The sequence below is a fragment of the Oncorhynchus mykiss genome, chromosome Y (assembly GCF_013265735.2).
Source record: "Oncorhynchus mykiss isolate Arlee chromosome Y, USDA_OmykA_1.1, whole genome shotgun sequence".
NCBI lineage: Eukaryota > Metazoa > Chordata > Actinopteri > Salmoniformes > Salmonidae > Oncorhynchus > Oncorhynchus mykiss.
The window spans coordinates 38,501,739-38,513,803 of NC_048593.1; the positions used below are offsets into that span (position 1 = coordinate 38,501,739).

General features: G+C 42.7%; 1 protein-coding gene across 1 annotated transcript; it reads left to right on the forward strand.

Moving 5' to 3' along the window:
• Window positions 1-809: 809 nt before the first annotated feature.
• LOC110509430 (olfactory receptor 52E4-like) lies at window positions 810-6,138 on the forward strand. The gene is made up of 7 exons (XM_036967894.1): window positions 810-973; window positions 1,333-1,524; window positions 2,328-2,380; window positions 3,110-3,331; window positions 3,503-3,619; window positions 3,748-3,942; window positions 5,428-6,138. The coding sequence occupies exons 2-7, from the start codon at window positions 1,378-1,380 to the stop codon at window positions 5,684-5,686; spliced, it is 993 nt and encodes a 330-aa protein (XP_036823789.1). The 5' UTR covers window positions 810-973; window positions 1,333-1,377; the 3' UTR covers window positions 5,687-6,138.
• The last annotated feature ends 5,927 nt before the right edge of the window (window positions 6,139-12,065 follow it).

Sequence of the window (12,065 nt, forward strand, 5' to 3'; positions counted from 1 at the left end):
ACTACAGATAGATAGAGGTCTAGTAATCATCCTCTATGATACTACAGATAGATAGAGTTCTGGTAATCATCCTCTATAATACTACAGATAGATAGAGGTCTAGTAATCATCCTCTATGATACTACAGATAGATAGAGGTCTGGTAATCATCCTCTATAATACTACAGATAGATAGAGGTCTGGTAATCATCCTCTATAATACTACAGATAGATAGAGGTCTAGTAATCATCCTCTATAATACTACAGATAGATAGAGGTCTGGTAATCATCCTCTATAATACTACAGATAGATAGAGGTTTAGAAATCATCCTGGAGTAAAATGTATGGAGTAAAAAATACAATATTTTCTTAAGGAATGTAGTGAAGTCAAAGTAAAAGTAGACAAAAATATAAATATTAAAGGAAAATACAGATTCACACAAAAAACGACTTAATTAGCACCTTAAAGTAGTTTCACTTAAGTACTTTACACCACTGTCATTAGCTCAACTGGAAGAGAGTGTCTGCTAAATTATTAAAATTACCACAGTAACCGAAACATTTTAAAAAATGAAATCTGATTAGATCTGAATTGTCAACTCTCCTATTTCTCTCTCCTTTCTACTTTATTTTTCTCTCCTTTCTCATCTTTCTCTCTCCTCCTTCCTCATCTTTTTACCGCCTCCCTCCTCTCTCTTCTCAGCCTGTGTGGTTGGTAGTTCCAGAAGGGCAATGAGATGTGTCCTATGACAACAACAACAACAACAACAGCAAGGGTATTAATATCTGACACGTCTACTTCACTCAATCTAGGCATGTCATACACAAGTACGGTGGCCCACAGGGGACACCCTACTACAGATTCACCATGGGGCTGCAGGTATAACAGTGGAGGTGGACTCAGAGCCAGCACCACAAATTGGTCTTCAGTTCAACACACATCACCAGACTACTGAAGAGAGACATTTGGATCAAGTCTGTGGTAAGACGAGGTAAGACTTAGTTTCTGCAGTATGTAGTTGTACCATGTTAGACTATACAGTATGAGGGTTCAGCAGGTAAGAGTTATTCTAATGGAGGGAACGTGAAACCAATATCACCTTTCCAGTGCTATTCCTTGGATTATTCATTAGAATTGTTTAACTGTATCTGAGGTAAAAGTCAAATGGATTCTATTTTGTACTTTGTTGTCAGATAAATTAATTGTATTCTTAGTGTTTTAAATATAATTACATAAAAAATAGACAATTGAACTTGGATATTTGCCTTTGTATTGATGATGTTTCACCCATTGCAATGTCTCAACAGGTGAATTAAAAAACAGTAATGTATTTATTTTATATTTCCACAGATTATTACGAGCCAGGAGGAATCACTGATAACACCACCAGTCAGGATGAGTTACCTGACCTCTGACCCTAACCAGACAGATAACATTGACACCATTATCCGACCCCCTTACTTCTTCATCAGTGGTTTCATCGACATCCCCCACATGGAGTACTATTACGTCTTCCTCTGCTTCGTATACATCATCTCTCTGGTTAGTCCATATTGCTGGTCTACACTGTTACAAACTAGCTCTGGTCCAGTCTTTTATTAACTATCTCTGGTCCAGTCTGTTACAAACTAGATGTAGTCCAGGATGTTACTAACTAGCTCTGGTCCAGTCTGTTACAAACTAGCTCTGGTCCAGTCTTTTATTAACTATCTCTGGTCCAGTCTGTTACAAACTAGATGTAGTCCAGGATGTTACTAACTAGCTCTGGTCCAGTCTTTTACTAACTAGCTCTGGTCCAGTCTAATACTAACTAGCTCTGGTCCAGTCTTTTACTAACTACCTCTGGTCCAGTCTTTTATTAACTAGCTCTGGTCCAGTTTGTTACAACTAGATGTAGTCCAGAATGTTACTAACTAGCTCTGGTCCAGTCTTTTATTAACTAGCTCTGGTCCAGTCTGTTACAAACTAGATGTAGTCCAGGATGTTACTAACTAGCTCTGGTCCAGTCTTTTATTATCTAGCTCTGGTCCAGTCTGTTACAAACTAGATGTAGTCCAGGATGTTACTAACTAGCTATGGTCCAGGGAGTTGCGTATCGCCATCGTCAGCATGTTGATCCACTTGATAAGCTAGAAAAGGTTTCACTTTCCTATCGAAATCACGCTTGTATATGTTTTTTGAACTTATGAAAACCTGGTATGGTGCAGTATCATTTCAGCTGGGGGCCTATTGCGCCCATAGTCAACAGGTGAGAAATGAAAAGTGAAAAAATGAATTTACCTGTATTTACATTTTGGGTCATGTGTGTGTGTATTTGTGTGTGTGTGTGTGTGTATTGGGTCTAGGTGGGCAACACCTTCGTCATGATGGTTATCTACATGGACAACAGTCTCCACAGGTAATCAGTCCTCTTTTATCTCAGTGGTAATAATACAGCATAATTCTACCTTTATTGGACTGTATTTTTGCAGTTCCAGAACCCAACCAGATGAACCACAACACACACAACACAAGCTGAAGCAGCACAGGGGCTCTGGCTGCTAGTTCACTCCTTTTAGATTCCCCCCATCAGCTCGGGATTTCAACTGTATCCCTGGTTACCGGCCTGCCTCTCAATAAGGCATCTGAATGAAAACCTCCATTAAGTCAGCTGGATGGTCTATAGTGATTCTGAATGAAAACCACCATCAGGTTCAGCTGGATGGTCTATAGTTGATTCTGAATGAAAACCACCATTAGGTTCAGCTGGATGGTCTATAGTTGATTCTGAATGAAAACCATCATTAGGTTCAGCTGGATGGTCTATAGTTGATTCTGAATGAAAACCACCATTAGGTTCAGCTGGATGGTCTATAGTTGATTCTGAATGAAAACCACCATTAGGTTCAGCTGGATGGTCTATAGTTGATTCTGAATGAAAACCACCATTAGGTCAGCTGGATGGTCTATAGTTGATAACTTACACATTGCTGATGACAGGATAAAGATGTTTAGGATCTCCACTTTTTGTCTACTTCTTCACTGATTGATTGTATTTACCTTCTCTGTAATTGTCTATGTCCTGTGTCTAGTGCACAAACAAACATTTCCCCATGGAGATAATCAAGTCAGGATCTTACCCTTACAGCCCCAAGTGCATTGCTGTGTTCAACCTGGCCTTCACAGATGTGTGTGGGAGCACTGCCATGGTCCCCAAGCTACTGGATACGTTCCTGTTCAGCAGACAGCTCATCTCCTACAACCAGTGCCTCACTAGCCTCTTCTTCATCTTCCTCTTCCTCAACATGCAGTCCTTCAACCTCACCATCCTCTCTTACGACAGACTGGTGGCCATCTGCTGCCCACTCAGGTCTCAGATAATACATCAAATCTAATAATTCAAAAAATACAATTCAAAAGGCCTTCATAATTGCCCCTTGTGTGATAATAATGTTTCTGCTTTCACTGACAATTCAACCTGATATATGAATACACTGCATCTAAAATCCCTGATAACAGCTTCTTTCCACTGTCCAAATAGGTACCATATGATGGTGACTCACAGGTCCATGTTCCAGCTGACAGGTGCTGCCTGGGCGTTGGCTGTGTTCCTGATGTTTCTGGCTGTGTTCTTCATCACCCGACTCTCCTTCTGCCGGTAGGTGGCTGAGGAGGTGAACCTGTTGCCGAAAGGTTACCGGTTTGAATCCCGGGCCGGGTGCTGTAAAAATAAATGATCAGTTGATCACAGTAACATGTGGACAATGAAGATGTATTGTATTGTAGGTCTCTGGTGATCAACAGCTATTTCTGTGACCACGGTCCCCTGTTCCGTCTGGCGGCCCCCTGTTCTGATGTGGTCCCTAACAGAGTGATGGGATATCTCATCGCTACAGTCCTCTTTTTCCCCATGGTCTTCATCATATCATCATACATCTGTATCACACATGCCCTGTTCACCATCACACTGCCCCAGGACAGGTGAGAAGTCATACTGATCAGAGTCAGAGATTTAGCCAGATATTTTGTTTATATACCTAAACATATAGCTCTGATACTGATTGTTGTGCTGTCTCAGATATACACTACAGGACCAAAAGTATGTGGACACCTGCTCATCAGACATCTCATTCTAAAATTATGGGCATTAATATGGAGTTGGTCCCCCCTTTGCTGCTGAAACAGCCGCCACTCGTTTGTGAGTGCTTTTCACTAGATGTTGGAGCATCGCTGCGGGGACTTGCTTCTATTCAGGCACAAGAGCATGAGTGAGGTCGGACGCTGATGTTGGGCGAATAGGCCTGGCTCGCAGTCAGTGTTTCAATTCATCCCAAAGGTGCTCTGTGCAAGCTAGTCAAGTTCTCCCACACTGATTTCGACAATCCATTTATGTTTGGACCTCGCTTGGTGCACTTGGGTATTGTCATGCTGAAACAGGAAAGGGCCTTCCCCAAAGTGTTATCACAAAGTTGGAAGCACAGAATCCAGAATGTTATTGTATGCTGTAGTGTAAAGGTTTCCCTTCACTGGAACTAAGAGGCCTAGCATGCACCATAAAAAACAGCCCTGGACCATTATTCATCATCCACCAAACTTTACAGTTGCCACTATACATTGGGGTAGATAGCGTACTCCTGGCATCTGCCAAACCCAGATTCTTGGCATTGCGCACAGTGATGTTAGGCTGTTTGCAGTTGATCAGCCATGGAAACCAATTTCATGAAGCTCCAGAAGAAAAGTTAATTGCTTCCAAAGGCAGATTGAAACTCAGTAGTGAGGACAGAAGATTTTTACACACTACACACTTCAGCACTCAGCGGTCCCGTTCTGTAAGCTTGTGTTGCCACCATTTCCAATTTCCTACAGTTGACTGGGGCAGCTCTAGCAGGGCAGAAATTTTATGAACAGACTTGTTGGAAGGAAGCATCCTATGACAGTGCCACATTGAAAGTCACTGATCTCTTAATTAAGGCCGTTCTATAGCCAATGCTTGTGTATGGAGATTGCATGGCTGTGGGGTCGATTTTATACAGTTTTATACACCTAGGTGTGGCTGAAATAACCAAATCCACTAATTTGAAGGGGTGTCTACATACCGTTGTATATATAGTGTATATTGTTCTAGTGATAAATGTTGTAAATACTGAGAATGTCATTGACCTGGATAGATGATGACTCACTGTACTGACTCTTTTGTCCTTTTCTCTCTGTCTCTCTCTTTCTCTCTCTTTCGCTCTCTTTCTCTCTCTCTGTCTCTCTTTGTCTCTCTGTCTCTGTCTCTCTCTCTGTTTCTCTCTCTCGCTCTCTCTCTCTCTCTCTCTCCCTCTCTCTCCCTCTCTCTCCCTCCCTCTCTCTCCCTCTCTCTCCTTCTCTCTCCCTCTCTCTACTTCTCTCTCTCTACTTCTCTCCCTCTCCCTCTCTCTCTCTCCCTCTCTCTCTCTCTCTCTCTCTCTCTCTCTCTCTCAGAGTCAGAGCCTTGAAGACGTGTACCTCACACCTGATACTCGTAGCCATATTCTACCTGCCTGTTAATTTCACATACTTCCTTCACTCAATCATACCAACCAACGCCCGGATCATCAACCTCTCCCTGACCTCGGTGCTGCCGCCCATGCTCAACCCCATCATATATGTTCTGAAGACAGAGGAGTTTAAGGAATCGGCCAAGAAGCTGCTTAGTAAAAGAAGAGCACAGAGAGCTGAGGTGCTGCACCAATCAACATGAAGTGTTACTATTTATTTCTATCTCTATTTGACTTGTTTTTGATTGATATGCTGTGTAAGATATACTGCTAATTGTTGTTTCAATTAAATTAAAAATAATGTTTTTCTTAAAATAAACATGTATATTATTGTCTATATGCTTTTAAAGCCATACAGAAAATGTCATAATAAAAAGTCTGGATAAAACCCTAATACAAATCAAATCTATTTATAAAGCCCCTTCTACATCTCAGTTTCACAAAGTGCTTAGCAAGCAGAAGTAGAAGCAGTACATCAGAACCAGTAAAAACACCCTAGAAGGATTAACACCCTAGAAGATTAACACCCTAGAAGGAAAAACACCCCAGAAGGAAAAACACCCTAGAGAGGAACCAGGCTCAGATGGGAGGCCCGGGGTAGTTGTTTGGGGGATGCATTCTACTATAATCTGCTATGGCCTATTTATTGCCTACCTCCTCATGCCTTTTGCACACACTGTATGTAGACTTTATTTTTTCTACTGTGTCATTCACTTGTTATCGAACAAAAGGACAATTTGGGATGTTTCTGGGACATTTTGGAATGCCAACAGAAGAAGATCTTCAAAGGTAAGGCATCAATTATATCGTTATTTCTGACTTTTGTGTCGCACCTGGATGGTTAAAATATGATTTCCTCAGATAATCACATGATTTTGCCGTAAATCCTTTTTGAAATCTGACACTACGGATGGATTAACAAGGAGTTAAGCTTTATTTTGATGCATTAGCCATGTATGTTTTGTGAATTTTCATTATGAGTATTTCTGTTGTTGAATTTGGCGCGCTGTAATTTCACTGGATATTGTCAAATCAATCTAAAGGGATTGGCGCGCGACGGGATCCATAAGAGTTTAACTTGGCTTTTTAAGACCTTAAAAAGGCAGGGTAGGATAGATATAGGTCTGTAGCAGTTTGGGTCTAGAGTGTCTCCCCTTTGAAGATGGGGATGACCGTGGCAGCTTTCCAATCTCAGATGATACGAAAGGGAGGTTGAACAGGCTAGAAATAGGGGTTGCAACAATCTCAGCAGATAATATTAGAAAGAGAGGTTCAAGATTGTCTAGCCTGGGTGATTTGTAGGGGCCCAGATTTTGCAGTTCTTTCAGAACTTCATCTACCTGGATTTGGGTGAAGGAGAAATGGGGGAGGTTTGGGCGTGTTGCTGTTTGGCGTGCAGGGCTGTTGACCGGGGTAGGGGTAGCCAGGTGGAAAGCATGGCCAGCCGTAGAAAAATGCTTTATAGTGGATTTATCGGTGGTGACAGAGTTTCCTAGCTTCAGTGCAGTGGGCAGCTGGGAGGAGGTGCTCTTACTCTCCATGGACTTTACACTGTCCCAGAACTTTTTTGAGTTTGTGCTACAGGATGCAAATGTCTGTTTGAAAAAGCTAGCCTTTACTTTCCTAACTGCCTGTGTAAATTGGTTCCTAACTTCCCTGAAAAGTTGCATATCACGGGAGCTATTCAATGCTAATGCAGTATCCCACAGAATGTTCTTGTGCTGGTCAAGGGCAGTCAGGTCTGGTGTGAACCAAGGGCTATATCTGTTCCTGGTTCTACATTTTTTCAATGGGGCATGCTTATTTAAGATGGTGAGGAAGGCACTTTTAAAGAATAAGCAGGCATCCTCTACTGACGGGATGAGGTCGATATCCTTCCAGGATACCCCCGGGCCAGGTTGATTAGAAAGGCCTGCTCGCTGAAGTGATTTAGGGAGCTTTTGACATTGATGAGGGGTGGTTGTTTGACCGCAGACCCATTATGGATGCAGGCAATGAGACAGTGATCGATGAGATCTTGGTTGAAGACAGCAGAGGTGTATTTGGAGGGCAAGTTGGTATTTGGAGGGCAAGTTGATTAGAATGATATCTATGAGGGTGCCTGTGTTTACGGATTTGGGGTTGTACCTGGTAGGTTCATTGATCATTTGTGTGAGATTGAGGGCATCAAGCTTAGATTGTATGATGGCCAGGGTGTTAAGTATGTCCCAGTTTATGTCACCTAGCAGCACGAGCTCTGAAGATCGATGGGGGGCAATCAATTCACATATGGTGTCCAGGGCACAGCTGGGGGAAGAGGGTGGTCTATAGCAAGCGGCAACAGTGAGAGACTTGTTTCTGGAAAGGTGGATTTTTAAAAGTAGAAGCTCAAATTGTTTGGGTACAGACCTGGCTAGAAAGACAGAACTCTGCAGGCTATCTCTGCAGTAGATTGCAACTCCGCCCACTTTGGCAGTTCTATCTTGTTGGAAAATGTTATAGTTAGGGATGGACATTTCAGGGTTTTTGGTGGTCTTCCTAAGCCAGGATTCAGATACGGCTAGGACATCCGGGTTGGCAGAGTGTGGTAAAGAAGTGAATAAACCAAACTTAGGGAGGAGGCTTCTAATGTTAACATGCATGAAACAAAGGCTTTTACAGTTACAAAAGTCAACAAATGAGAGCCCCTGGGGAATGGGAGTGGAGCTAGGCACTGCAGGGCCTGGATTAACCTCTACATCACCAGGGGAACAGAGGAGGAGTAGGATAAGGGTACGGCTAAAGGCTATAAGAACTGGTCGTCTAGTACGTTTGGAACAGAGAGTAAAAGGAGCAGGATTATTGGCGCGATTGAATAGATCCAAGGGTTAATGTACAGACAAAGGTATGGTAGGATGTGAATACAGTGGAGGTAAGACTAGGCATTGAGTGATGATGAGAGAGATATTGACTCTAGAAATATAATTTAATCCAGGTGATGTCACCACATGTGTGGGAGGTGGAACTAAAGGGTTAGCTAAGGCATATTGAGCAGGGCTTGAGGCTCTATAGTGAAATAAGACAATAATTAATTTTTTTTAATTTTTTTATTTCACCTTTATTTAACCAGGTAGGCTAGTTGAGAACAAGTTCTCATTTGCAACTGCGACCTGGCCAAGATAAGGCATAGCAGTGTGAACAGACACACTGAGTTACACATGGAGTAAACAATTAACAAGTCAATAACACAGTAGAAAAAAGGGGAGTCTATATATACATTGTGTGCAAAAGGCATGAGAAGGTAGGCAAATAATTACAATTATGCAGATTAACACTGGAGTGATAAATTATCAGATGGTTATGTACAGGTAGAGATATTGGTGTGCAAAAGAGCAGAAAAATAAATAAATAAAAACAGTATGGGGATGAGGTAGGTGAAAATGGGTGGGCTATTTACCAATAGACTATGTACAGCTGCAGCGATCGGTTAGCTGCTCAGATAGCAGATGTTTGAAGTTGGTGAGGGAGATAAAAGTCTCCAACTTCAGCGATTTTTGCAATTCGTTCCAGTCACAGGCAGCAGAGAACTGGAACGAAAGGCGGCCAAATGAGGTGTTGGCTTTAGGGATGATCAGTGAGATACACCTGCTGGAGCGCGTGCTACGGTTGGGTGTTGCCATCGTAACCAGTGAACTGAGATAAGGCGGAGCTTTACCTAGCATGGACTTGTAGATGACCTGGAGCCAGTGGGTCTGGCGACGAATATGTAGCGAGGGCCAGCCGACTAGAGCATACAAGTCGCAGTGGTGGGTGGTATAAGGTGCTTTAGTGACAAAACGGATGGCACTGTGATAAACTGCATCCAGTTTGCTGAGTAGAGTGTGGACAAGGCATATTGACATTAGGGAGAGGCATGCGCAGCAGAGTGATCATAAGGGTCCAGTGAGTAGTTAGGCTGGCTAGAGACACGGCGATTTAGACAGCTAGCGGGCCGGTGCTGGCAAGCTAGCAGAAGGGCCTTAGAGGGACGTCGCGACGAAATAAGTCTGTTATAGCCTCCTCGTGCGGAGCCTCCTCGTGCTGTTACGTTGGCAGACCAGTTGTGATGGATTAGTAGGGTTCCGTTTAGTGAAGGGGGTCCAGTCCAAATTGCAAAATAGGTATAGTGGCCCAAGAAATTGGCCGATGGGTCTCTTCCGCTAACAGTCCAATATGCTCTAGACAGCTAGCGGGCCGTGGCTATCAGCTGGCAGATGAGCATTCAGGAGACATCACGACGGAGGGCCCTGTTGGTAAAAAGAAACCTTGGGCAGATTACGTCGGTAGTCCAGTCATGATGGATAGTAAAAGGGGTCCAGGCCAATTGCCAAAATAGGTATAGTGGCACAAGAAATTGGCCTGTGACAAGAGATGAAAAGAATCTGCCCACTCCATCAAGCAATGGGTACAACAACACAGGGCATTCACGGGACCTCAGGGAACCACGGACCGCACCTGCAGAAACTGGACAACAGGGAGAAGCAGAGGAGATACCTATCATAGACTTCTCCCAGCTGACGCTCGACATACCACCTACGCCACCTCCAGTGGCAGAAACAACCAGCTGGTATGATTGAGTGGAATCAGCCAACAGTAACACGGAAGCAGCAATGTGAGAGTCAGTAGTGCATGACCTTAAAGGGTAATAATAGGAAGCTTCCGTTTAACACACAGGCCTAAGATTACGTAGGTCTACAGCCCCAGTGGGAACTTTCCCTTTAAAAAGATATATAAAGAGAACAGAGATCATAAGACAGTATGATCCTCACTAACATATAAAACAGACTTCATATGGAGAATCATCATAGGTAAATTTACTATTGCACTATACGCTTTTTGATAGAGTAAAACAATATTTTGGGAACCGGATAATTGTGCTTAAGTACTTATTGGGTCATACTCTGAAGAAGCTGGTTGAATCTTGTGAACCCGACTGAGTCTCCGAAAAACAGAGGTCTAACCACCTCTTGATCACATAGACAAAGCGGGCGTTCGCATTTTTGACACCAGAAACCAGAGGTGATTAGCAATTCAAGGAAAAATAGCCAAGTAACAGTTACAATATATTGAGTCCATACACAGAGTTGGAAGTGTATAGAGATACTGGAATTCGGAATCTAGCGTCATAGCTGCGAGAATACCGATTACGGAAAAGTGACCAAGGGGCTGAGCATTTAAGGTAATTGAACTATTTTAGCTATTTAGTCAATATTGTTAGAAGTGTTAACGCATTTAAAGTTTTGCAATAATATCTGGCATAGCTTAAAGCATTAATTAAGGATTGATTGAGCATTATTGTTGTATTGAGAAACTGTATAACCATTGAATTGTAATGATGTGTATAAGACAAAAAACAGAGTGACTTAATAAAAGCTTGAAACTTTGACAACTAGGCCAGATTAACGATCTGGAGAGCAAACGCCTTTGACACTCTCACTGAACAGAAAGTGACCCTGGTTATAGGTTAAAGTGATTGCACTACAGAATATTTCATTGTGTGGACAATAACGTATTTTTAAGAAAGTCAAAACATATACCAATACTAGCTTCCGAGTGACTACTAGCTGACGAGCATAATAACTACTAGGAGTTGTTATTAGGTATTGATATATACATAGGTAAAGATAACTTGAGGGTAAGGAAATATAGGAGGAATCCCATAACGCTTAAGAATATTTAAATAGGAGTATATCTATCCAAGGCCTCATACTAACCGGAAAATAAGGGAGTGACAACGTGAACGAAGGAACAAACCCAACTCACGCGAAGGGCCATTACGAATAAATAGAAGGGTTGGTAGGGCCGCACGGCAAGGCCCTTGTTACACCGAAGTAACTAAAGTCCCAAAGTACTCTGCCCAGCTTTTGCTGCAGGCATTGGGCAAAAGTCAGCACTGTGACAGGTCGATGTACATATTTAGCTAACAGTCCAATATGCTCTAGACAGCTAGAGGGCTGTGGCTAGCAGGCTAGCAGATGGGCATTCAGGGGACGTCGCAACGTTTTAGCCAGTTGAAGAACCCATCGGTAGTCCAGTCGTGAAGGATTGGTGGGGCTCCGAACCGGCAGTAAAAGCGGTCCAGGCCAATTGGCAAAATAGGTATTGTAGCCCAGGAGTGGCTGATGGACCTCTTCAGCTAGCCGGGAAGATGAGCCTAGCATGGGCTAGCTCCAGGCTAATTGGTGCTTGCTTCAGGACAGAGACGTTAATCAAATGGCTACCCAGACTATTTGCATTGCCCGCCCCCTACCTCTCTTCTACGCTGCTGCTACGCTCTGTTATTATCTATTATCTACATAGCCATTTTAATAACTCTAACTATATCTACATGTACATATTACCTCAACTACCTCGACTCCGGTGCCCCCGCACATTGATTCTGTTCCACCCCTGTATATAGCCCCGCTATTGTTATTTACTGCTGCTCTTTAAGTATTTGTTACTTACTTCTTAATGTTTTTATTTTCTTAAAGCTGCAGTGTTGGTTAATGGCTTGTAAGTAAGCATTTCACTGTAAGGTCTACCTGTTGTATTCAGCGCATGTGAAAAATACAAATACATTTGATTCGATAACTTTCAGGTGTA

Coding starts and splice junctions, on each gene's coding strand:
- LOC110509430 (XM_036967894.1), top strand. CDS start 1,378: ATGAGTTACCTGACCTCTGACCCTAACCAGACAGATAACATTGACACC. Junction 2,381..3,109: donor ATGGACAACAGTCTCCACAG/GTAATCAGTCCT, acceptor TTACCCTTACAG/CCCCAAGTGCATTGCTGTGT. Junction 3,943..5,427: donor ATCACACTGCCCCAGGACAG/GTGAGAAGTCAT, acceptor TCTCTCTCTCAG/AGTCAGAGCCTTGAAGACGT.